We start from the raw sequence: 27535 nt of genomic DNA on the forward strand, positions 1-27535 counted from the left end.
ACTATGGACATCCCAGGAACACTGACACTGGGAACACAATAACACACCCTTCACTGGGAAGCCTACCAGAAAGACCTAAGGAGACAAAAACTCCCTTAGGTCATACACTTCGTCAGCAGTAGCACAAACAGAGAAGAGCCTCCAACCTCCGATGGGGTGCTGCAAAAACAGGAAGAACCCCATACCCACCAGGATCTGAAAACCCGTCGACATAGGCAGAATGCTCCTTGTTTCTGCCACACACTCCACAGGGAATGAGCCAGTGGAGTAAGTACAGGACCGACAAAATCAGATGTACTGGACGAGTAGAAAGAAGCTCTCCCCCTCAAAGCATATGTCTGCTATCCCAAGGAGGCCACGACTAATACTAGGCACACGGGAATGATTGAGAACAATTATATCCTAGCAAGAGCAACAATGTGTGTGGATTATGGTTTAACAAAACAAAAACTGAGTACACAGTCCATCTTCCCACAAATGAGTGTATTGCTTCACAATAACAATCAACAGCCAATATTCACTTCCTGAAAGGAAAAAAAAATGAAACATTAGCTAGAGAGCACTCTGGTATGTACATACTTGATGCGGCCAAAAACATAAATAAAGACTCTGATAGGTAAGAGGGCAGGGGTCATTACCCTCACTCCCAACTGTCAGTCAATTGCTCGTTAAATGATTGAATAGCTCTCCAGCTTCTGAGCTGAAACATACACCCTACCTAAAGGACAATGATTTGTATCCACATAAGAACAGCTAAATTTAAGAAACATGAATTTATAGTAAAATTATATTTTCTTTATAAAATAAATTTTTGAACATACCTGGTAGTTATATATATAGATTACGTCCCTGACGTCACGGCAGAAATTTCAAAACTGGCGCCAATCGCCGATTGGGTAGCCAGGTGTACCACCTGTGCGCCCTCTAGCGAGGTACCTTGAACCATTCCATGATTCCTCAGATCTTCCATGCCCATAGTCTTTACAGGGGAGGAGGGTGGGAATTAAATTATATATAACTACCGAGTAAGTATATTAAAAAATTTATTTTATAATGAAAATATCATTTTTAAACATCTGACTTACCCGGTAGTTATATATATAGCTGATTGACACCTTTGGTAGAGGGTCAGAGACAGCCTACATTGTTAGAATTTTACTTAAGAGTAAATAAAACAAGCTTAAGGGTTCATACCTGATAAGGAAGCTGACTTCAATTATTTCCTGCCTCATTATGCTTGCTTTCCTTATGAGATCCAGCGATCCTCCCAGGGAGCTGAAGATCTCTAGGAGCTGTCAAACCGGTGTAAATACCTCTATGTGACAGGACCTTCTCCAATACCCGTTCCAGCCGCTCTCAAGGAACAAATTGACCACCTGAATAAAATCAATGATTGTGGAAGACTATCGCAATCTCCACAAACAACCATAAAAATACAAAAGTTCCAAGAGAAAGAAAAAGGTATTAGGATTAGGGGAATGTAGTGGTGGATCCTTCCCCCACTACTGCACTGCCTGCTACGAATGGTCCCAGAGTGTAGCGGTCCTCATAAAGAGTCTGGACACGTTTCAAATAGTGTGAAGCGAACACAGATTTACTCCTCCAAAAGGTTGTGTCCATAATGCTCTGCAATGATCTAATCTGCTTGAAGGCCACCGAAGTTGCTACAGCTCTAACTTCACGCGTCTTGACCTTTAACAGCTTGAGGTCTGACTCACTGCAAAGTTTATGAGCCTCTCTTATTAAGTGTCTGATGAAGAATGAAAGGGCATTCGTTGACATCTGTAACGAGGGCTTCTTAAGCGAGCACCAAAGAGCTTCCGACTTGCCTCGCAACTCTTTCGTTCTGTCCAGGTAGAACTTCGGGGCTCTTACTGGGCACAGGACTCTCTCCAACTCCTTGCCAACCACATCCGAAAGCTTAGGAATCTCAAAAGCCTTGGGCCAAGGTTGAGAAGGGCGTTTATTCTTGGCGAGAAAGCCTAACTGCAGAGAGCAGATAGCTTTGTTATCTCGAAAGCCAACGTTTTTACTAAAGGCATGAATTTCACTAACTCTTTTAGCAGTCGCCAGACTAACCAAAAATAGTCTTCATCGTGAGATCCTTAAATGAAGTTGAATGCAAGGGCTGACTCCTGGTGACATTGCTTTGATGTTTCAAACGATTTGAGAAGTTCCTGTAGGTCTTTATCATTTGAAAGGTCCAAGTTTCTGTGCCTGAATACGGTCGCTAACATACTCCTGTATCCCTTGATGGTAGAGGAAGAAAAATTGCATTTCCTTCGAAGGTATAACAGGAAGTCAGCAATCTGAGCTATAGAGGTACTGGACGAGGAAACAGAGTTGACTCTGCCCCATTCTCTAAAAACCTCCCCTTTGGATTGATAAACCTTGATGGTAGAAGTCCTTCTTGCTCTTGCAATAGCCCTAGCTGCCTCCTTCGAAAAACCTTTAGCTCTTGTGAGTTTTTCGATAGTCTGAAGGCAGTTAGATGAAGAGCTTGGAGACTTTGATGGTACCTTTCCAAGTGGGGTTGTCTGAGTAAATCTACTCTTAATGGAAGGCTTTTGGAGTGTCCACCATCCATTCCAGTACCTCTGTGAACCATTCTCTTGAGGGCCAAAAGGGGGCCACTAGAGTCAATCTGGTCCTTTCGTGTGACACAAACTTTTGCACCACTTTGTAAATAATTTTGAACGGTGGAAATGCATACGCGTCCAGATTGGACCAGTCCAACAGGAAAGCGTCTATGTGGACTGCTTTGGGACCTGGCACTGGGGAGCAGTAAGTTTCTAGCTTCTTTGTTTTCGACGTCGCGAATAGGTCTATGTCTATGCAAGGAAGACCCCAAAGTCGCCACAGGTTCTTGCAGACTTCTTGATGGAGTGTCCATTCTGTGGACAGAACTTGACCTCTCCTGCTGAGGCTGTCTGCCATCACGTTCTTCTCCCCCTGAATGAACCTTGTTACAAGGATTACATTCTTCCCTTTGCCCAGATGAAAAGACTCCTCGCAGTCTCGTAAAGGGACCTTGAGTGGGTTCCGCCTTGTTTGGCAATGTAAGCCAATGCTGTGGTGTTGTCGGCATTGACCTGCACCACTTTGTTCAAAACTGACCCTTCGAGGCTTTCGAGGGCCAACAAGACTGCTAACAGTTTCTTTTGGTTGTTGTGGACTCTTCTGATCCTCTGTCCACAGCCCCGAAACTTCCAACTTGCCCAGTGTTGGTCCCCACCCCGAGTCCGAGGCGTCGGAGCACAACACAAGGTCTGGGTTCCTCTGTTCTAAAGGGTGACCTTCTTGCAGTTTGTCCGGATCGTTCCACCATTGAAGGCAACTTCTTATGGATTCCGTAATGGGGATGCATATCGTCTCTAGATCTTTCTCCTTGTCCCAATGATGATTGAGGTGGAATTGGAGAGGATGAAGATTCAGCCTTCCCAGGGAAACAAACTGTTCCAACGAGGAAAGGGTTCCCAACAGACTCATCCACTTTCTCGCAGAACACTTCTGTTTCTTTAGAAAAGAATGCAGTTTCAGGATGGCTTGCTCTGTCCTTAAGGGAGACGGAAAAGCCCGAAAAACTTGACTCTGAATCACCATCCCCAAATAAAGTATCTTTTGTGATGGTGTCAGTTGAGACTTGTCTCTGTTGACAAGAAGACCCAATTCTTCTGTTAGTCTCAAAGTTATCTGAAGATCCTTCAGGCAGTGATCGTAGGAATGAGCTCTGAGAAGCCAATCGTCCAGATACAGGGAGGCTCTGATGCCTCTTGAGTGCAGTATTCTTGCTACATTTAGCATTAGTTTCGTGAATATTTGAGGGTTAGTCCTGAGACTGAAACAGAGAACCAGAAACTGAAACACTTCCTCCTTGTAAACGAACCTCAGGTAATGCTTGAAGCTCGGATGAATGGGGATGTGAAAGTAAGCGTCCCGGAGGTCTAATGAGACCATCTAGTCGACCTTTCTTACTGCTGCAAGGACTGACTTTGAAGTCTCCATGGAGAACTTCGTCTTCTGAATAAACGCGTTGAGAGCGCTTACGTCCAGGACTGGACGCCATCCCCCCGAGTTCTTGGGAACCAGGAACAAGCGGTTGTAGAAACCTAGTGACCGCAAGTCCCGCACCCTCTCTATGGCCCCCTTCTCCAACAAGAGAGACATTTGGAGTTGCATAGCCTGCCTCTTTGACTCCTCTCTGTATCTGGGAGAGAGATCTATTGGAGCTAAAACTAAAGGAGGTTTCCCTATAAAAGGGATTTTGTAACCCTCCTTCAGAAGTTGTACTGACCAAAGGTCTACTCCCCTCTTCTCCCTAGCTCGCCAGAAGTTGTGTAGTCTGCTCCTACTGCCTGAAGGCGAAAGCAGTCAGACTCTGCTTCACCCTGTTCTGAATCCTCTTCTCTTTGTTCTCCTTCCCTCAGGTCTGGAGCTACCCCTGCTGGAAGTTTTCCCTCGAAAGGGCTGAGAAAACTTAGGAATGGAGTATCTTCCTTTGGTTTGTGGCTAGCGAAGGAAGTTGGTAGAACCTTTCTTGCCGTCTTTGAAACCAAATCTTGGGTGGCCTTTTGGGTTAACACGGATGAAATCTCTCTAATCAACTCTTGTGGAAAAAGAGAGGAAAACAGAGTTGCATATAGCAATTCTGATTTCTGAAAGGGAATAACCCAAAGAGACAGGAACGAACACATCTGAGCTCTTTTCTTAAGGATCCCCGCTGAGAAAAGCGCTGCCAACTCACTAGATCCGTCTCGTAAAGCTTTATCCATACAGGACATGATGTGCATGAGACTAGCAGTGTCACCATCTTTGAGGACAGAAACCTTTTTCCCCAAGGCTCCCAGAGTCCAGTCGAGGATATTGAATACCTCGAAGGCTCTGAAGACGCCTTTGAGAAGATGATCTAATTCCGAAGTTGACCAGAGAATCTTGGTCCTCCTCATGGCCGACCGACGAGGAGCGTCTACTAGACTTGAAAAATCTCCTTGGGCAGAGGCAGGAACTCCCAAGGCGAGAACTTCTCCCGCCTTGTACCAGATACTAGATCTAGAGGCAAGTCTAGTCGGAGGAAAAGCGAAAGCTGTCTTTCCTTGGTCCTTCTTAGACTCCATCCAGTCTCGCATCATCCTTAAAGCTCTCTTTGATGACCGGGACAGAACCATCTTGGTAAAAAGAGACTTCTTCGACGCCTTCCCAAGCGTAAATTCTGAGGGTGGCGAACGTGGAGTAAAAGGCACAAAATAACCTGGAAAATCATCATTAAAAACTCTCATGAGTTTCTTAAGATCAACTAAAGGACGAAAGGACTTAGGATCTTCTCCTTCTGATAATTCCTCAAATAATTCAACAGGGGAAAGGTGAACATCGACAAAGCTCTAACGGAAGTAGTGACGAGTTTATCAGGATACATCTCTTTAAGGTCCTGACTTCTGGTGTTAAGAGACCCCAGATCATCGCGTCTGTCGCCGCGTTGTTCTAACGCTTGACGCTCGGTAAATCGCTCACGATCAAAGCGATCGTAACTAAGGCGTCCTTGATCTCGACATTCGATTCGACTAGAGTCATCACGAAGTCCGAGGCTCTCATGCTCAATGTCATACCTCACATCTTGACTCCCGGCATCATGTAAAGTTGTTCGACGCTCGGTGTCACGTTCTGTTTGACGCTCGACGCTGTGTACCGCTTGACGCTCGACGTCACGTCTGGCAGCTTGACGCTCGACGTCACGTCTGGCTGCTTGCCGCTCGACGTCACGTCTGGCTGCTTGCAGCTCGACGTCACGTCTGGCTGCTTGCCGCTCGACGTCACGTCCTGATGGACGCTCGATATCACGTCTTGCTGCTTGACGCTCAGTGTCACGTCTTGCTACTTGACGCCTGGCGTCACGTTTGGTTGCTTGACGTTCGGAGTCAAGTGGAACAGTCTCACGACATTCAACGGGGGAGATGTAAAGTCGTTCGGAGTCAAGAACCTCTCAACTAATAGCCTTACGCCGCTTGGCGTCCAGAAGAGAAGCTTCCTGACGTTCAGGATCCAGGCTGTCTGTAGGTTGATAACTTTGCATGAACGAAGAGAGTTTCTGTTGCATCTCTTGCAGCATATTAAAATTCGGGTCAACTCGTTGTGATACAGGAGACGTCACGTCTATCACGAGTTCACTATCCACGGCGCTTAAAGAACGCGCAGAGCGTCTAGAGGACGATAACCAGTCTGACCGCGGAGGAGGAGCATGAACCGAGGTCATGCCCGGTTCAGACAACTGACCAGCAACTGGGAGGGCTGGACGTTTCTTGACAGTAGCCGACGTCCTTAAAGGACGTTTGGCAGGAGAGCTCTCTTCGGTAGAAGGAAAACGCTCTGGACTGCTCCAATGACTGCAACCAGGAGCTTGCGGTGTCATGATAGGACGTTGATCGACCTTGTCCATCTTCCTCTTCAGAGGTCTGGAAGCTTGACGCCAGCCCCGTTTGGGTGCTGCGTCATCTGAAGATGATGAAACCACTTTTACCTCACATTTCCTATGGTGAGGGCAAACGTCCTGGGAAATGTCAACAGGAACACTCGAGGGGACGTTTGCTCGGGAGCTAAAGCCTCTCGTTTCCTTTCGTCGTTCGACATTCCTTCTCCCAGAGGTTGGGAAGCTTGGAAGATGTCTACAACTGGGAGAATGACAGGCCCGAGCAGGCGCACCCTCCACTGCACTAAATAAATTCACTGCACTTTTAGCACTGTCACATTTTAAATGCTTTACGTCGAACATCAATTGAGTTCTGTCCACAGCAGGCGATTCAACCCTCATGCCCAGAACTTGAATAGCCACCATCATATCCTTTAGCGTAGGTTCATTAGCAGTAACAGTAGTGGGATCTGAAACTACCACTACAGGGGAAGGATTAGGTTCGGTGATGCGGGAAGAGGAAAAGTCTCTAGAAGAACGAGAAGAACTTCGTCTAAGCCTATCTCTCTCAAGTTTACGAGTGTAGTGGTCAAACTCTAGCCACTCACTCTCAGATAAAAGAATACATTCGTCACAACGATCCCCCAACTCATATACTTTACCTCTGAATTTTACACAGATAGAGTGGGGATCAATAGAGGCTTTAGCAAGCCGGGTCTTACACCCACTCACACACATTCTATAAGTTGAAGGGGGGTCAGCCATTTTGAATATTTATAAGAGAGATCAAACAAGCAAGGGTCAAAATATCAAAATCCAAAAGTAATTCAAGAATATCCCAAAGAAAATCCAAACGAGCGAGAGTCAAAACTAAATTATTGTACATCACCAATGTAACCTGCAATAAATCAGGTAAATAGCGAGTAGAAATATCCAACGATGTCGCCGGTAGCGGCGGCAGAGAAGATCTTAGGAATCATGGAATGGTTCCAGGTACCTCGCTAGAGGGCGCACAGGTGATACACCTGGCTACCCAATCGGTGATTGGCGCGAATTTTGAAATTTATGCTGTGACGTCAGGGACGTAAGCTATATATATAACTACCGGGTAAGTCAGATGTTTAAAATTCTTATTTACACTATATCTGCCATTTACCGAAGCACCCAATATTCAATTATTTTCTAAGGAATGCAGGTTTCTTTTAGATAAAGCTTTGCAAAACCAACTTGGTGTGCCATTGAGCTGCTTCCAAAACTTCTTACCAAAGAAAGATTCTTAAAGTAATAGAGTTTGCTGCACTCCTATTTTATGATTTTGAACATTCAAGTCCTTCATCGGATTCAAATCCATTTCTCTATTTGTTTCTGTCAATAAAACCTTAAAAAGAAACTGGTGAGTGAAACATATCTAATTCTGGTTAAGCATTGTCATAAACATGTTCACTTTTGGCCCTCTCTACCTACTTTAAATCCCCAACACACTAAAGAATTAGAAACCATTTGATTGGAAGTATCTGTAATCACCCTTTTGCTAGAACAAACCAAGTTAACAAGATTATTTCCCTTATATTTGTCCATGATCAACTTACTTCTGGTATTCGAAACAAGGATTCCATTCTGGTTCTTAATCTATGCCAGTGCGGTCATGTCTGAAAATGTCACACACTTACCCATTACAGTATAATAAATTTTTTGCTTGAAAGCCTTAGAACAATGGTTGAACCCTTCTTCAACCGTTAATCACACTTCCCGAAAAGTATCCATGAAAAGAGAGGAGTCCATAATCTTTATTTCCATGGATATTCCCTGGGTTAAACGAGGTGGACTGTCCCATTATTCCACAAGTTGAAGTTGGTTTTGAATCTATAATATATAAATACTAGATAAAATGGAATACAAATCTAGTCTAAATCGAAAGTCCCATTCTAATGCCAATCGAGATGAAACTTGATATTCCTCATTTTCAAGCGACTCAAAGATACAAGCTTTTCTAAAAAAAAATAACCGGAATAACAACACGATTTGAACCTGAATTCCTACTAAAGACATGTTAAAAAATTGTCAGTTTCCAAAAACAACAGAACTATGATGCCAAAAATATCTCATCCAATCAAGACAGGAGCCATCATCCTGATGAATGCATGAGGGCCCATACTGAGACCAAAAATAGATTAGGAATAAAAAATTGAAGGAGTTTCTTAGAATCTACATGAATTCTGTAAGAATGATCAAGACTATTGAAAACTCCAAACTCCCCACCTTACTGTCCCCTGATTGACGACGGCTCTTCCATCAAAAACTTCTGTGAGAATTGTAAACCTGTTTAGAATAGAATCATTTGCTGACAAAACCATGGTTATGGATCTGAAACCTCAGCAACAATCTTCTATATACTGTATGCTTCCCAATCACTACTACAGTATTGCCTTTCCTGAATTGTTTAGCTAACTTGGAAAACGATGTGATTCCTATGACAAGGAAGGACTGAAAGACACAAGGAATTCAATATCCCTATCAAAGAACAGACAATACTTGTAGCCATCCTGACCAGATTTTCTGCCAGAGCAAAAACCCAAGGTCGTATCCCTTACAAAAAAAAAAAAAAAAAAAAAAAAAAAAAAAAAAAAAAAAAAAAAAAACTCCCTTGGAGGTGCTGAAGAAAATGTTTGAGTAGTAGTAGTTACTGAATTGTAAGGGAGAAAAGTAAGGTTTTATGAGACAGACATCAGAGGGTCACTTGAGCAACTTTGAGAGAGAAGCAATATGAAAATTAGGGGAGTTTCATAGAAATGATCAACTACTGCCTCTAATATAACTAGAGCCCTCAATAATCTTAACATTTTCATAGAAGTATGATAATAAATTGTCAGAAATAGTAAATGATAGTACATTATTATCCTTACCAATGTTATTACCATTACTGTTATCTACTGTATTTGTAGTTTGTCTGCCTACCAAGAAACATTGTGGTTGATGTTTCATCTAACCTTTATGTGATCAGTATTTATTTTACAATGATAATAAAAACAGCACTAACCTTTTATCTATGGTAAGAGACTGCTTTTCTTGATCAAGAGGTTCCTTTTCCCCATTACTTATCTTACTGTCATCATGTTTAACTTCATCTTTATTTATTGGCAAATTGCTCTTTTGAGGAATATTGCTTTGCTTGAACAGTGCGCACAGCTGATGGTGCATAGCCTGGCTGTATTGTCGATCCAAAGTATAAAGAGTAGCTAGTGCTTGGTGAGCTTCTGCTTCCATTAACTGAAAAAAAAAATATTTACACTAAGGTGACTGACATACCTCACATTCTTTTAAATATATCCGTCAAGTTTTAGAAATGTATCAACAATGACAGGCACAGTGTATAATAGATATTACTGCCTATTTAAGCATACAGGTTGGAATTTAAATTTATATAATTTTCAATTGGTATTTGAACTATAGACAAGAAAGATAATATTTAGTCACTGTATACAATACTTCCAAGTTAGATGTTACTGCTGTCAAATGAATACAACTTACCATACTAGCTATATTTTTGGTATTATAACTATTGTGGAGAAAAATGAGTGCTGTGTGGAGGGTAAGGTCTCCAAATAACCCATCATCAGTTTCATCTGCTGAAGTCCCATTCTTGGAAGATGTGCTATCCATTGTCTCCAATCTAATTTGACTTAGCCACCAATGTGCCCCAGCTACTGACTATAGGGCATCACAAAGTGTATACATTACTTGAGATATTCTTCACAAACTACTATGAATTTGCTGGAAAACTGTTCCCAAAAGCAAACAATAAAAGTATAACATTTTGGTTTCACAGATACAAATCCAGAAATTTTATTTACTGTGTCCGCTATATCCTCCCTTTTTTTCTAATTATTATAAATACACCATTTCTATATATGTTTTTTTTGGGCTCAGGTCATGTCGTCCTGATGGAAAGTTCCTTTAAGTAGCTTCCTAGGTTATATTTGACTACAGTGATATTCCCAGAGAATTTACCTTTAGGTCTCCAGAATTCTATCTCATGGCGCGAATATCCTTAAAATTTCCCTTAAGGATATCGCATAATATCAGGGGATGTATATCTTGATACGACACACAGCAATCTTCACCCCGAATAGCGTTTTCGCTTCGAGGGGGAAAGTGGCAAAAATAGAAGGGGAGCCGTTATCAAGGTACCTTTCCTCCATTACTACATTGAGTATCTAGATGGCACCATCGTTGCTGCCATGTTTATTCTTTTATCTGTAGCGATTTTGCTCGGTGATTTTCCCGGTTGCTTTCTCGTTATTTTTGGATTTATTGGATTTATCATGCAATCTCCAGCCTTTCCTGCCTCTGGAAAGTTGAGTATTTGATCGTTACATTGTATAAATTTTAGCTCTTGCCTCACAGTGAAATTAAGTTGAAATTAAGTTAATTTAGAGGGAGAACTGTTGCCTGAACCGGGGGCGTCATGGGCGCTGTCGTTCATAACGCATGAGTTATTTAGTTAGCCAGAACGACTTTCCCGGTATAAATAGCATGAATAACTATAGCTTTTTAGTCTTCATTGCTAGGAGTTAATTATATTATGCTGATTGTATTTGTAATAGTTTCGGCGACTTAGGTAACTGAACCATGCTTACGCTAGGCTTCCTAGCCTAGGCGTTTTAGTTTACTTTCATGCTTGATATAATAGACATTCCTAGTGTTATTAAAATTAAATGAAGCTATTTAGGCAATTTATACATGTGAGATACATTGATTGCATATAAATTTTCCTCTTCTGAGATAGTATACGAGAGAGTTTCGGTGATTAAGGTAGTCGATTCTCGCCTGCCACGAGGCTACTAGCCTAGTGTCTTTAGTATACTTTCATACATGTTCCCTGGTTACCCTCGTGTATCGTTTTATCAATTCAGGCGGAGATAGATATCTCCTAGAATTATTATATAAAGCGATACTAGTCTCCATTGGAGATTTAAGGGTAATCCCTCCTTCCCTCTGAGTGTAGCCTTAGGCTACAATCCTAGTTCGTCATGCCTCGAGTTGTCATTCAGGCAGGACTAGGTTAGGGTTTTTCTGTCCCTTTTCTTAGCCACAGATGGCAGGTTTTTGGTTTCGGTCAGAACCTCAGAGTATATAGTCTTGTGCTGGCAACTGGCTGGCAGGGTGAATAGTCATTTCCCTGTCGGACTACGCTGCTGGAATAGGAGACTAGACCTCCCTAGACCACACCTGAGGGGGTTATATGATATTGCCTCCTCCTCCCTGTGGTCTAGTAGACTAGTCCTGTGCTCGCAAACCCTAGGCTGAAGAATAGACATTCTTCTGCTGCATAGGATGGCGCCGGCACTGAAACTCTGTTTCTCTTTTGTTGCATGGTGCAAATTATGGGGTATGAAGTTGAATCCTAACAAAACTCAAAGTATGATTGTAAGTAGGTCAAGGACGGTGGTTCCTCAACATCCGGATCTCAGTATTGATAATGTTTCTTTAAATATGTATGACTCTTTCAAAATTTTAGGTGTGATTCTCGACAGTAAATTTACTTTTGAGAAACATATAAGGTCTGTGTCTTCTTCAATTTCACAAAAAATAGGCTTATTGAGAAAGTCTTTCAAGATTTTCGGTGATCAATCTATTCTGAAGAAGTGTTTTAATTCTTTCATTCTACCTTGTTTTGAGTATTGTTCTCCTGTCTGGTCTTCAGCAGCTGATTCTCATCTTAATTTGTTGGACAGAAACTTACGGTCTATTAAATTTCTTATTCCTGATCTAGATATTAATCTCTGGCACCGTCGTTCAATTAGTTCATTATGTATGTTGCATAAGATTTTTCACAACTCTGACCATCCTTTACATTCAGATCTCCCTGGACAATTCTATCCTGTTCGTAATACTAGGCAGGCAGTTAATTCTAATAGCCAGGCCTTCTCCATCACGAGGCTCAATACTACGCAGTACTCTAGAAGTTTTATTCCATCTGTGACCAAGTTGTGGAATGATCTTCCTAATCGGGTGGTTGAATCAGTAGAACTTCAAAAGTTCAAAGTTGGAGCAAATGCTTTTTTGTTGACCAGGCAGACATAGTCTTTTTATAGTTTATTTATGACATATTTGTTTTTGAAGTTGTTGATAGTTTATTATATGACATGTCTGTTTTGACGTTGTTTCTTATTTAAGAATGATTTATTGTTAATTTGTTCTCCATTTATTTATTTCCTTATTTCCTTTCCTCACTGGGCTATTTTTCCCTGTTGGAGCCCCTGGGCTTATAGCATCTTGCTTTTCCAACTAGGGTTGTAGCTTGGATAGTAATAATAATAATAATAATAAAGAGGAGGTGGCATGCTTGCTGCCGGCCCCTTAACTGTATTGGCAGACCCTAGGCTCGAGAATAGATATTCTCCTGCCGCCTAGGATGGCACCAATACCGAAACAAAGTTTCTTAAAGGCATGGATGGACTGGCAACCCAGTCCGCTGATTCCACACCTCATACAGGGACCCTTCCCCCCCCCACCCCTCTGTCCTTTAGTGATGGCCTAGCCATTGCAACCCTTTGGCCGTTGTCCTACGATCTCACCACTTGCTGGCAGGTTGTGGGGCCAGCCGGAGCTTCTGCTTCTAGTAGTCTAGTCGCTAAGCTTTCCCTTATGGACGCAAGGCTCTGGGAAAGCTGTGCCGGCTGGGCCGGCTGACGGCAGGAGATCCCTTACTGTAGAGTGTTCTTCCGTCCTCTCTTGGACTGCCATTCACAGACCTGTGGCCGGCAGAGACAGGCAATGGTCTGTGGGTGGATGGAAGCCTGAATGATATATTCTCCCCTTCCATTTGAACCCTCATTCTGGAGGAAGGCAGTAAGACAGAGCTCTTACATCATCCTTCACTCCTTGCTTTCTCTCTCTCTATTGGCTAGTGTCGCCGGGTACTAACCTAACCGGCAGCTGCCGGCCAGGTTAATGCTGCCGGCCACTACCCTAGCCGGCAAGACGCTGGCTGGACTTGTGTGCCGGCAGCCGGCGAGCCGCCGGCACAACTGACTTGGCCAGCAGGTGCCGGCCGGGTTCATGCTGCCAGCCACTACCCTGACCGGCAAGACGCCGGCTGGACTAGTGTGCCGGCAGCCTGAACTGTGCCCCAGGTGCTAACCTTGCCGGCAACATGTCGGCTAGAACTACAGTATATGACTATACAGTGACCAGTATATTTGCAGTATAGATCATACTGCAAACAGAAAACTATAGTATAAGTATACAGTAGTTAATTTTCCAACATACTCTGTGTTTCCATGCACAGTCTATTGTTGAGACCATACTATATAAGGAAAGGAAATTTCTTTCCATATACTGATAGATGATCAGTTACAAATGACCCTCATTATTAAAACCTTTGGGAAGTCAGTGTTAAGTTACACTTATCTATCCTTACAGGGTAGAACTCTTCCATTGGGCCTCCTAAATAGGATAACCCTAGGCTTTAATTTTGAGGGAGGTCACAGAAATTGGCTGGACACGAAACCTTATGTATGTGTCTTTCCTAATTCGTTTCTAGCTTGTCTATCCTAAGCTATAAGCAATAAAAAATGCAAAATATTAAAAATAATATTTATATACTTTATCAGGTGAGATGAACTACCATATACTCATTTAGTTTTCCTCTCTTTACAGGAGGACCACCCTAAGTGTGCACGAGTCTTCTGCAACGTTCGGAGCAGAGACTTCTGCGGCCAAATCACATTTGGCAACGCTGGTCAAGGACCTATATGACTTCGTTAGGGCCAGAAGGGCATATAGGGAGCTTGTGTTTGCTTCGGCTGCGGTGAGGCACGAACCCAGGAAGCTGATATCTTCCAATACCTGGGGAAAGGACCTCTTCCCGAGTGAAATGGTCAAGGAAATAGTCGACAAGGCTGCCACGGAGAACAGGAATTTTCTCCAAAAGTGGGGCATGTCGGCTAAGATTGATTAATCGATTTAAGGTTTTCAGTCATCCTGACATCTAAGGTCATAGACGCCGATATCATTTAGTTTATATATACAAAAAAATTAAAGATTATTAAATTAAAACCGTAAAAGTTGGATGTCATTATAAACGTCAGATAGTTTTCAAAAGACCTGCTTCTGAAATAAATCTAAAAATGCCACTTGCATAGTAGGACACATCATGTCCAAGAATCTTGGAGAGGATGAACCTGCCACCCTCACCTCGAGCCTCAAACAAATATCTATTCCTTAATTTATTATAATTGGGGCATTTGGTCAACAAATACCTCACTGTTAGAGGTACTAAACAGTCTTCAAAATAGGGTTGGTGTTGGCCCTTCAGCAGAAACTCGTGTGTCAACCGAGTGTGACCAATACGGAGACGACAAAGAGAAGTCTCCCATTTTCGGGGCATCATGTTATACCTCCAAGGAGATATGGCATTTGTTACCTCTCTCATTTTATTGCCATCTAGACTATCCCAGTGCTGTTGCCATTTATGACAAAGCAATTTCTTGATGTTAGGTAGGAAATCGTTACACGGAAATGGATATCTTCTTGGCAGCAACTCAGATGCAGCATTCTTTGCCAGTGAATCTGCCTTCTCATTCCCAGACACGCCTACATGTGCTGGAACCCAACAAAATCTAACTGTTATACCTCTCCGTCCAATAATAAAAAGCCATTCTAAAATCTTTAAAACTAGAGGGTTGCTAGAATTAAAAACTTCTAAAGCTTGAAGGACACTCCTTGCATCACTAAAAATTGTAAAATTACCCTCCTTCTCCAACGCTATTTTCTCAATACTGGTTAGTATGCCATACAGTTCGGCAGTAAATATGGAAGCTGTTAGAGGAAGTGCACCTCTACAATTACAACCATTACTATGTACTCCAAATCCAACGCCAGCATCAGATTTGGAGCCATCAGTATATATAAGAGTCGATCCTCTATGTTCTTCAACACGTTCCATAAAAAGAGACCTGGCTTCTAAGTCAGTCATATTCTTCTTAACTCCAATAAAGCATTTACAAAAAGATATCTCTGGTAATTGCCATGGAGGCGTTGATGATACTTTGATTTGTCGGCTAAGAGGAAGTCTTCCCCGGATGAGGGTCCCCACCCGAAGAGGAAGACAAAGAGGCCAAGGTTGCCCTCTCGCTCTGCCAGACAACAGCAACAACTTCCGATGACTGGGGTGCCCCAGATGGTGGCACAACCCCAACCCATCTACCAGATGGTACCCCAGCAGATGGTGACCCAGTCACCAGCCTTTACTCCCGCCTATGAGAGGCAGACCACTACCTTTCGCCCTAAAGGTAGAGGGTCAAATAGAAGCTCCTCTAGACGCCCCTCAAGAGGAAGAGGGGTTAGGGGAGGGCGCGGTCAAGGAGGCAATTCCTCCCGATAACCGAAGCAATGAGATGTTTCCGCTAGGAGGAAGACTCCAATCATTTCGGGATCGCTGGACCTTCGATCCCTGGGCCCACAGCCTGATCAAGAACGGACTAGGTGAGCTGGAGGACAGCTCCACCACCATCATTTTCTCAATTCTTCCTACACTCCACCCCCGTCCTGGAAGAATATACCTGAGAACTCTTGAGCAAACGGGTGATAAGGAGAGCAAAGTCAATCAAATTCCAAGGAAGGATGTTTTGTGTTCCCAAGAAGGACTCAGACAAACTCAAGAGTCATTCTAGACTTGTCGCCACTCTACAAGTTCATAGAAAACTACAAGTTCAGGATGCTGACCCTTCAACACATAAGGACCCTGCTGCCAAAACGGGCGTAAACAGTCTCCATTGTCATGGAAGATGCCTATTGGCATATTCCAATCAATCGCCCACTCTCCTCTACCTCGGATTCAGGCTACAGAAGAAGAAATACGTCTTCAGGGCCATGCCCTTCGGACTAAACATAAACCCAAGGATCTTTACAAAGCTTGCAGATGCAGTCGTTCAACAACTTCGTCTAGAAGGTGTCCTCCAGGTGGTAGCCTACCTGGACGATTGGCTACTGTGGGCAGCATCCGAGATGGAATGTATGCAAGCATACAAGAAAGTGATCCACTTCCTGGAACATCTGGGATTCAATATCAACGTTAAAAAGTCTAGACTATCTCCAGCTCAGGAGTTTCAATGGCTTGGAATACATTGGAACTTAAGTCACACCGCCTCTCCATTCCACCAAAGAAGAGGAGAAAGATAGCGGGATCTGTCAAGAGTCTACTGAAATCCGACAGGATATCAAGACGCCAACAAGAGAGAGTGCTGCGCTCCCTTCAGTCTGCATCAGTGACAGACCCGGTGCTAAGAGCACAGTTAAAGGATGCATCAGGAGTCTAGAGAAGATACGCATCAAACGCTCGAAGAGATCTAAGAAGACCGATACCGACTCGACTACGATCACTTCTCAAGACATGGTCGAAGGCCAAGAACCTGAAGAGGTCGGTGCCTTTGCAACCAACTCTACCTTCAGTTATTATCCACACGGACGCATCAAAGGAAGGATGGGGAGGTCACTCTCACCAACGGAAAGTCCAAGGGACTTGGTCCTCTCTATTCAAGACCTTCCACATCAACATTTTGGAGGCCAGGGCAGTCTTTTTCACACTGAAGAAATTTTCTCCTTGCCATTCAGTCCACATAAGACTGATTCAGGACAGAGAGGTGATAGTGAGATGTTTGAATCGTCAAGGTTCGAGATCACCCCAAATCAACCAAGTGAGGTTGGCCATCTTCCGCTTGGCAGAAAAGAAGAGATGGCACTTATCAGCAGTTCACCTTCAAGGGTTCCACAATATGACAGCGGACGCTCTATCCAGGCTCACGCCGATAGAGTCAGAATGGTCCCTAGACGCAAGATCATTCTCCTTCATCTTACGTCAAGTCCCAGAACTGCAGATCGACCTCTTCGTGACGAGCGACAACAAGAAGCTACCTCATTATGTGGCCCCATACGAGGACCCTCTAACCAACCTTCTGTTGAAGGTCCTCAACAAGCTGAGATCCTTTCAGGGAACGGCAGCCCTCGTGGCTCCCAAGTGGCCGAAGAGCAATTGGTTCCCTCTAGTATTGGAATTGCAGCTGAGGCTGGTCCCTCTGCCGGACCCAGTTCTGACTCAACAAGTACAGAAGTCGACTGTCTTCGCTTCATCACAGAAAACCCAAAACCTTCATTTCATGATTTTCTCTCCTTAGCAGTTAAGAAAAGGTTTGGGATCTCGAGAGACAGTATAGACTTCTTAGAAGAATATAAGTCTAAATCTACCAGAAGGCAATATGAGTCGTCTTGGAAGAAGTGGGTTGCTTTTGTCAAGGCAAAAACACTAAAATAGATCTCAACAGATTTCTGTTTATCCTTCTTTATTCACCTTCATGGACAAGGTCTGGCAGCCAACACGATAACAACGTGTAAATCAGCCTTGACTAGACCTCTGCTTTACGCCTTCCAAGTAGACTTGTCCAATGAAATCTTTAACAAGATCCCTAAGGCATGTGCTAAACTTAGGCCTGCAGCACCTCCGAAGCCCATCTCATGGTCCTTGGATAAGGTCCTACACTTTGCCTCAACAGTGAACAATGAGGATTGCTCTCTGAAAGACTTGACTAAAAAGGTTATATTCTTGTTTGCTCTAGCCTCGGGGGGCAGAGTTAGAGAAATAGTGGCCCTTTCTCGGGATGAGGGCCATATTCAGTTCACAGAACGTTTCTCGCCAAGAACGAGCTACCTACCAAAAGGTGGGGTCTCTGGAGAATCTGCCCTCTGAAGGAAGATGTCTCGCTGTGTCCAGTAGAGTGTCTAAAGGTCTATCTTCGTAGAACTTCAGACTTCAGGGGAGGACAGCTCTTTAAAGGAGAAACCTCGGGCTCAAACTTATCCCTAAAACAACTAAGGGCGAAGATCACCTACTTCATTCGCAGAGCGGATCCTGACAGTACACCCGCAGGTTACGATCCTAGAAAATTTGCTTCGTCATTGAACTTCTTCCAATACATGGATTTTGAGCGTCTTCGCTCGTATACTGGATGAAAGTCATCCAGAGTGTTCCTTAAAGACTACGTGAAGTAAGTGCAAGAGCTGAAAAGGTATGTGGTGGCAGCAGGTAGTGTGCTAAAACCTGTCGCTTCGCGCTGCGAGGAACAGTGATTTGATTAGGACTGTTATGAATAGGGTGTACGTGTTGACACCTTACAGTGCAACACGTAAAGTGAAGTGTTACCAGGGTGACACTATGGACTGTTCCAGTTATTAAAGGTGAAGAAACATAGAGATAACACTTGTGCCATGTGTTCTTTACACAGAGCAAAAAGACAGTCATTCATAGAAATGCATATTAGAAAATTTATTAAATTTTCAGTTTTGTGGCATTAATTATCATTCCCTTTCAGGTGAAGCAAGCATTTTTGGTCTCGTCTGTATTTTATGTTTCCTTCGTATTCACTATCATTTTATTATTACTATATAATGTATGCTGGATTACTATTTATTGATTACCAATAAATATTTGATTGGTATTTGCATCTTATTTCGCCCCAAATTTAAATAAATAAAGATATTTGTGAGCATTATTTATTCCTTAATAATCTGCATATTGACATGTGAACAAAATAAATAACTCTGCCTATGCATACTTTGTTCCTACATGGGTACAAACTTGTCTGATTTTGCATACAGCTAAGTCTGTAGGCCTTGGACGCTATGGTGGCTTATAAAAACCTTTGTTCTTATTGAGAATACAAACTTCGACTGGCTTTGTATACAGTGAGACCTGTATGCTATTGTTGCTAGGTTTGTTCATATGGGATATGCAAACCTCGAGACTTTTCCTGAGTCTGGTATGACTCTTCCCTGCAGGGGGCAGGAAGCACTAACATAGTTCATGATTAGAAGTAATGACGTATAACGGTAACGCCATATGTCTCTATGGTCTGAATGACCAAGGAAATATTGTCTTGAGGTTAAGGCACATTTGGAAATCCACAGATACAGTACTTTCTAATAATGCTCTGGTAACCTTCCATTAGGACGACATGGCCTGAGCCCCAAAAACAGATTTTTGAGCGAAGCGGAAAATCCATTTTTGGGTGAAATAGCCATGTCGTCCTGATGGGGCCGCTCTCCTTTTTATAGAAAAGACCTTGGCAGGATCCCTCCCGAAACTACTATATCTGTAGCACCTTGCTCAACGCTACAAGGAATAAACATGGCGGCGACGATGGCGCCATCTAGATACTCAAGGTAGCTCAAGGTACTAACAGAGGAAGGGTACCTTGATAACGGCTCCCCTTCGATTTTTGCCACTTTCCCCCTCGTAGTGAAAACGCTATTCGAGGTGAAGATTGCTTTATGTCGTATCAAGATATACGTCCCCTGATATTATACGATATCCTTAAGGGTAATCTTAAGGATATTCGCACCAGGAGTTAGAATTCTGGAGACCTAAAGGTAAATTCTCTGGGAATATCACTGTAATCAAATATACCCTAGGAAGCTACCTTAAGGAACCTTCCATCAGGACGACATGGCTACCTCACCCAAAAATAAGTTTGTTTAGAAATATATAACGGATTTTGAGCGAAGCGAAAAATCTATTTTTGGGTGAGATGGCCATGTCGTCCTGATGGAAGGTTCCTTCAGTAGCTTCCTTAGGGTATATATGACTACGGTAGATATTCCCAGAGAATTAAACTAAAGGTTTCACAGAATTCTAACTTCTGGTGCGAGTACCCTAAAGGTTTCCCTCTAGGATATCATATATCAACAGGGGACGCATGCATTAACACGCCACATGGCCATCTGCACCCCACATAGCGTTTACGCTTCGAGGAGAAAGGTGGCGAGGTAACTGAGGAGCCGTTCCAAAGTTACCCTCCTTCGTTACTGCTATGGTACTCGCAACGTAAACAAACAGTCCGCCATACTGTGTGACGTCACGTCCGTCCTCATTCCTAAGTCCAGCTTTCTACCGGCTTCCGCGATACAGTATAGCAGGGAGGGGCCTGGCAGGCTGAACTGGAACAGTTGGGCGGGTCCATCAGGACGACATGGCCATCTCACCCAAAAATAGATTTTTCGCTTCGCTCAAAATCTGTTTTTTGGGCTCAAGCCATGTCGTCCTGATGGAAGTGTACTAGAGAATTAATGTATCGTGGATTTTTCCCATTTCAAGTGCCTTCTACCTCGACTAATATTCCTGCGGTCTGGTGACTGAAGAGACCGTGACATCTCCGTTAAATGTCATTACCAGCGGCATTACAATGACCTGGCTTCCAGACCCCCTGGCAGGGAAGTCCTAATTGGACAAGAGGAACATCTCGAAGTAACCTGACGAAGATAGACACACCTGGATGAAGAGATCGTGCCGGTCTCGAAGACAGATCAGAAGGTTAAATATTTGTGTAGGAACAAATTTATACCATTAGATGAGTGTATATCAGGTAGTAGGTATATTAATTACAATTAACCATAGAAATAGAAGCAAATAAAACAAGAACAGCAATTTATTTTCATACGAAAGATAGGAGCGAAATCAGACGCTATGGTAAATAAAATAATTATTTTATTTGAAAATTGCATGGAAATATGGAAAATTATTTACAATGATAATATTGGATAATAGACATAGATTTCCTGTAAGAGGGTGACGGTGATGTGGAATCTGAAAGGGAAATATTTTGCCTTTAAGCACAAGTTCCCGGGGGAACGCCAGTCTTTAAATTCATTATAAACTTCATGTCCAAGAACATGTGGCACACATGTAAGAATGGCACACGTGTCACTTCACCTTGATGAAGAACAGTCTATTAGTGACACTAAGTGTCCTTTGAAATTACTATGTATCGCACTAGGGTCAACACAGGCACCCGTTTGAGTGAAAGTCCAGAAATAACTCACTGTTCTACGCAGCACTAAACAGCCGGTTTCATCAAACTACCAGCTGCTACCACGAATCGTTTTATTTCGTGCACCTGCTTCGCATAGTGTTTGAAGAATACTCTAGGTGACCTCCAGCCTGTGAAGGATCGGAGGCTTTCAATATCCATTTCTTGGAAAAAGTTCAGGGATGAGGCAACTTTCCTAGGATCATGACCTGCGGGTGTACTGTCAGGATCCGCTCTGCGAATAAAGTAGGTGATTTTCGCTCTTAGTTGTTTTAGTGACAGGTCACTACCTGAAGTTTCTCCTTTAAAGAGTTGTCCTCTGCCAAAATCTGAAGTTCTTTGAAGATAGACCTTAAGGCTCTCCACTGGGCATAGAGAGACATCTTCCTTCAGTGGGCAGATTCTCCAAGGGCCCCATCTTTTGGTGGGAAGTTCATTTTTAGCGAGAAACATGGGGTCGGGGAAGAGGGTAAGTTCCCCCGTGTCGGCGAACTGTATCTGGCCCTCTTCTCTTGATAATGCCACTATTTCACTGACTTGGGCTCCCGAAGCGAGAGAAAAAAGGAAGATCACTTTTTGAGTAAAGTCTTTCAGAGGGCAAGATTCGTTGTCCAGGTTAGAGGCAAAATGGAGCACCTTATCCAGGGACCAGGTGATGGGTCTCGGTGGAGGTGCTGGACGGAGTCTAGCGCACGCCTTCGGGAGTTTATTGAAGATTTCGCTGGATAAATCTATTTGGAAGGCGTACAGAAGTGGTCTAGTCAAGGCCGATTTGCAGGTGGAAATCGTATTGGCTGCTAAGCCTTGTCCATGAAGGTGAATAAAGAAGGACATGCAGAAATCTATAGAGATTTCCGTAGGATTTTTCGCCTTGACGAAGGATACCCACTTCTTCCAGGATGATTCATATTGCCTTCTGGTAAACTTTGTTTTGTATTCCTCTAGGAAGTCTAAACTTTTCTTCGAGATCCCAAACCTTTTCTTCACGGCTAGGGAGAGAAAATCATGAGATGAAGGTCTTTGACTTTCTTTGATGAAGCGAAGACAATCGACTTCTGCACCTGTTGGGAGAGAACTGGGCCCGGCAGGGGGATCAACTTGAGCTGTAGCTCCAGGACTAGGGGGAACCAGTTGCTCCGGGGCCACTTGGGAGCCACTAGGGCTGCTGTCCCTTTGAAGGTTCTCAGTTTGGAGAGGACTTTCAGCAGAAGGTTGGGTGAAGGGAACAGGTAAATCTTGGACCATCTGTTCCAGTCCAGGGACATGGCGTCCACTGCTTCCGCTTTGGGGTCCTCGTAAGGGGCCACATATCGAATAAGTTGCTTGTTGTCGCTCGTCACGAAGAGGTCGATCTGTAGTTCCGGGACTTGACGAGAGATGAAGGAGAATGATTTTGTGTCTAGGGACCATTCCGACTCTATGGGGCTTGTCCTTGATAGAGCGTCCACTGTCACGTTGCGGAATACTTGTAGGTGAACTGCAGATAGGTGCCATTTCTTCCTGTCCGCCAGGCGGAAGATGGGTAATAGCACCTGGTTTATGTGGGGCGATCTCGAGCCCTGACGGTTGAGACATCTGACTACTACCGAGCTGTCCAGAGTTAGACTGATGTGTATCAAGGGACGCGGGGATAATTTCTTCAGGGTGAGAAGAACCGCCATGACCTCCAAGATGTTGATGTGAAACGTCTTGAATAGGGGAGACCATGTTCCTTGAACTTGCCGTTGATGGGAGTGACCCCCCCAACCATCCAGAGAAGCGTCCGTGTAGATGTTGATCGATGGAGGCGGAGGTTGGAGAGGGATGGATCTTTTCAAGGTTCTTGCTTCTGACCACGGTCTTAGAAGGGAGCGAAGCCTCTTCGGTAGGGGTCTCTTGAGATCTCTTCGAGCGATGGATGCGTTTCGTCTCCAGACTCCTGAGGCATTCTTTAGCTGTGCTCGTAGCACTGGGTTTGTCACTGAGGCGAACTGTAGGGAGCCGAGTACTTGCTCCTGCTGTCGTCTTGAGATCCGTTTGGATTTGAGAAGTCTTCTGACAGACCCGGCTAATTCTTTCCTTTTCTTCAGCGGGATGGAAAGGCGGTGTGACTGAAGATCCCAATGGATTCCTAACCATTGGAACTTCTGAGCTGGAGCGAGGCGAGACTTCTTGGTGTTTATTTTGAAACCCAGATGTTCCAGTAACTGGGTCACTTTGCTGCAAGCTCTCAAACATTCTTCTGGCGATGTTGACCAGACCAGCCAGTCGTCGAGGTAGGCCATCACTTGGACGCCCTGAAGGCGTAGCTGATGGACGATTGTGTCAGCTAGCTTGGTGAAGATTCTCGGAGCCACGTTGAGCCCGAAGGGCATGGCTCTAAAGGCGTAGCTTTTTCTTTGGAGCCGGAATCCTAGGTAGGAGGAAGCGTGGTGATTCATTGAGATGTGCCAGTAGGCGTCCGCCAGGTCTATTGAGACCGTATAGGCCTTGTGAGGCAGTATGGCTCTTATTTGTTGAAGGGTCAGCATCTTGAATTTGTTGTCCGCAATGAACTTGTTGAGGGGGGACAAGTCGAAAATGACTAAGTTTGTCTGAGTCCTTGGGAACACAAAATAGTCTTCCTTGGAACCTGGTGGACTTTACCCTCTTGATCACTTTCTTGTTCAAGATTTTTAGGACATATTCTTCCAAGATGGGGGTTGAAGGCTGGAAGAATTGGTTGAAGGTTGGTAGTGGTTGCGTCCAGCTCCAACCTAGTCCCTTCTTGATGATGCTGTGTGCCCAAGGATCGAAGGTCCAACGATCCTGAAAGTGGCGGAGTCTTCCTCCCACCGGAAGCACTTCATTGCTTCTGGTTTCCTGAGGGTTTGCCATCTCGGCTGCTAGCTCCCCTTCCTCCTCTGCCCCTGGAGGGGCGGCGAGAGGAGTCTCTGCCGGAGCCTCTACCTCTGGGACGAAAGGTAGTGGATGGTCGTTTATAGGCAGGGGTGAAGACTGGTGATTGGGACACCACCGGTTGGGGGACCAACTGAAAGGTCTGTTGTGGTTGTGCAACCACTTGGGGAGTAGCGGGAGCCAGAAACTGGCATTTGGGTTGACGCTGCTGGGGTCGTGGTCTGGAGGATTTCCTTTTAGGCTGAGGGCCTTCTTGCTGAGAGGATTTCCTTTTGCAGGACATGCCCCACTTGTTGAGAAGGTTCCAGTTCTCAGAGGCGGCTTTGTCCACAATCTCTTTCACCAGAGCTGTTGGGAAGAGATGCTTGCCCCAGATGTTGGAGGAGACTAGCTTCCGGGGTTCGTGTTTCACTGCCGCGTTGGCAAACACGAATTCTCTGCAGGCTCTCCGGGCCTTGATGAAGCTATACAAGTCCTTCATCACTGTCACTAGGTGGGTCTTCGAGAGAACCATATACAAATCTGGGACCCTAACGTCCCCGGCCATGACCTCAAGCTGAATTTGATGAGACAGGGAGGCAGCTAGTCTCTCCTTGGTCTCCTGCTCCCGACGAAGAAGGTGGTCGTTCAGCTTTGGAAGATCCTCATTGAACTGACGGCCAGCCGCGCCAGGTTCCAGTTTCCCGACCGTGAAAGTGAACTGGATATCTTTCCAGAATCTGTCGTCGGGGGGAAGGGCGAGGGAGAGAGGCCTACACTCCTCCAGGGTAGGGCAGGGCTTTCCTTCCTCCACCGCCTTCATGACTGCATGGAAGGCCTTTTCAACAAAGGGAAAGGTCGCAGTAGAGGGAGCAAGAAAGGACGGGTGCTTCTTGCTCAATGCTGGAATTTTAGAGTTGGTAAAACCCCAACTCTTAAGACACTGCCAGCATGGCTTGGGCTTTCGAGTGATCGAAGACGATCACTTCTTTGGGTTCGGTCTCTTCCTTGGAAGCCAGTTCGGACCTGAGCCGGACTAACAGTCCGGGTAAGCCTCAAAGCTGGGGAAGAATTCCACTTCTTCCAAGAGGATGGACCCACGCCGATCGTAAATGAAGATTTTGCCAGTTGTAATTGGCATATGCTCGGCGTACCTCCAAGGGTTAGACTCCGAGCAGGGGGGAAAATCCTTAACAGAGATCTTCTTCAGTAGTTTCATACCTAAAAGATGAACTTTGAGCTCCTCTTGGTTCTTACGGAGCTTCTCATCCATCAGTGCCACCAATACCCGGATAGCATCTTGGGTGGCGGGCAGCAGGGGTTCCGAGGCGGCGGAGGTAGAGGGGACTGGCTCCTCGACCACAACAGGGGTTACTGGAGGTGTTTGGGCGACCTCGCTCTCCGAATCAGGGAACTCCACCTGATCATCTTCTTCCTCCAGATCCTCACCAATTAAGGTCCTCTCGGTGTTGTCGGAGACTTCCGACATCTTCTCCATCTCGTCGAGATGACACTTTCGGAGTGTAGCCGAAATGTCGGGTTCAACTACTAGTTGGACGCAGGGAATCTGATCCTGGGGAATCACAGAGTCCGAAAGAGCTTTAGGGAAAAGCAAGGCCCTCATCTTCTCGTTGGGGAGATAAAGCCCGGTGGCGTTCTTCTGGAAACCGCGCACCCACTTGCGCAGTTTCTCTCAAGCGTTGTCCTTGGCCTCCGCGGACGGAGGGTTGTCGAACGCCTCATCAAGAAGGCCTTTGCAGGTTGATTAGGAATGCGGATCCCAATACTTGAGATTGCCCATTTTTGCTGCACAGGGGGCGTAGGTCCTTATGCCCGTAGAAGTCCGGGTGGCGAACTCCGCAGAAGGAGCTCTCACACTTTACGTTCTCCTCCTGTAAAAGAAAGAGATCATGAGTACATGGAAGACATAGTTATGGCTTACATTACTCTTAAGATTAAGATTCACTAATCTGTAGAATTGGTTTTTATGTGAGCTCAGGATAGGTGAGCTAGGAAGGAAGTAGGAAGACACATACTTGTGAGTCCCGTCCAGCCAGTTACCGTGACCTTTTCTGCAGTCAATTCCTTAGGACCTGAGGTTCTAAAGGAGGGAAAAGTATCCTTATGGATAAGTCAAACTTAGGCTTCCTTATAAAGGAATTGTCTACAGAGTGTAGAGGATCTGAAATCGTTCTGAACCTAGAGAAAAGAAGGGGGAAAATAGGATAAAACCCGCTTTTATTTGGGTAGGTCCCGGCAAGAGACTGCACTGAGAAGCACAGAGTATGGTGGAAATATTGTACTGTACAACCGTACACCCCAGCCACTGTTTTTAAGGTATGAAATACCAAAGAAAGAGCGGTCAGGCTATCCGGCTGTATTAGATCGACTGCCGGCACAGGGCCGGCTGCCGGGGGCAGGGGTGCTTGTCCAAGGAAGCCGGAGGCCGATCCGGCGGGGTGAATCCATCCAAGGCTACACGCTGAGCAGCAGAGAGGTAGGAGACCCCTAGAAAGGCGACCGCCGGCATGGCGGCGGGTCACCGGCATGGCGGCGGGTCACCGGCAGGGCGACGGCCTCCGGCAGCCGGCAGGCTGTCGGAACTGGTGAACCTAGCTGGTTACATAAGATGGATGGGAGGGTTGCCTGAGATGTCGGCAGCAGCGGCGGTAAGGGGCGGCGGCCCCCGGCAGCCGGCAGGCTGCCGCCTTAGGTAATCCTCAGATAGGAACATCCTATGAAGTAGGAAGGTCACATGAGGTGTCGACGGCTAGCGCCGGCAGGCGGAGGCGGCAGTGCACCGGCACCATGATAGAAGAGAGAAAGATAAGGAGGGAGTGGGGAAGGGTAATGTCCGATACCCGACCGGCTTCCCTCCGGTAGGAGTGCTCTCATGATAGGAGGGGATACACCTATCATCCGGCGGCAGGGGGCCGGCAGACGGCTGGGTGCCTATGGTAATCCAAGGGAGGATCAGAGGACACTCAAAAGGAGAGGGACATCTTCCGCCGGCAAGCCGGCACTACCCTATAGTTCGACTATGAGGAGGAAGTGTAGCAGAGCGACCAGCCAAGCAAAAGAGCAAAGCTTAACCTACAACTCTCCCCAGGGGAAGAATTGTAGGACAGCGGACAGGGGTGTGAAGGCAAGCCAACATAAAGGGATAGAGTGGGGAGGGGGTTAGGGGGTTAGGGGTCTGAGGGAGCAGAAGGGGTTGCAAACCTAAAGCTCCCAAGAGGTGGGGGAATTTGTTAGATGCTATACTACCTAGGTAGGAGAGAAATGCTTTCCAACCCTAGGGTAGGTTAGCTCAGAGCAGGCACAGCACTGGTGTACTGTCCTAAACTATAATATAACAGAATCCTCCAAAGCCTAACCTAAACCAGGAGAGTCTTCTCCTAGATTAGGGAGGGCTGGG

At 45.1% G+C, this 27535-nt stretch overlaps 1 protein-coding gene across 1 annotated transcript in view; it reads right to left on the reverse strand.

Annotated features, from left to right (window-relative positions):
• The window catches only part of LOC137651651 (uncharacterized), a 128930-nt gene that overhangs the window by 98268 nt on the left and 3127 nt on the right, over positions 1 to 27535 (reverse strand). The window contains exons 2-3 of the mRNA XM_068384870.1: positions 9929 to 10108; positions 9438 to 9667 (exon numbers count right to left, since the gene is read on the reverse strand). Coding sequence (XP_068240971.1) covers positions 9438 to 9667; positions 9929 to 10108 — 410 coding nt within the window. The remainder of the gene's footprint in view (positions 1 to 9437; positions 9668 to 9928; positions 10109 to 27535) is intronic.

This window comes from Palaemon carinicauda, chromosome 13, assembly GCF_036898095.1.
Source record: "Palaemon carinicauda isolate YSFRI2023 chromosome 13, ASM3689809v2, whole genome shotgun sequence".
Lineage (NCBI taxonomy): Eukaryota > Metazoa > Arthropoda > Malacostraca > Decapoda > Palaemonidae > Palaemon > Palaemon carinicauda.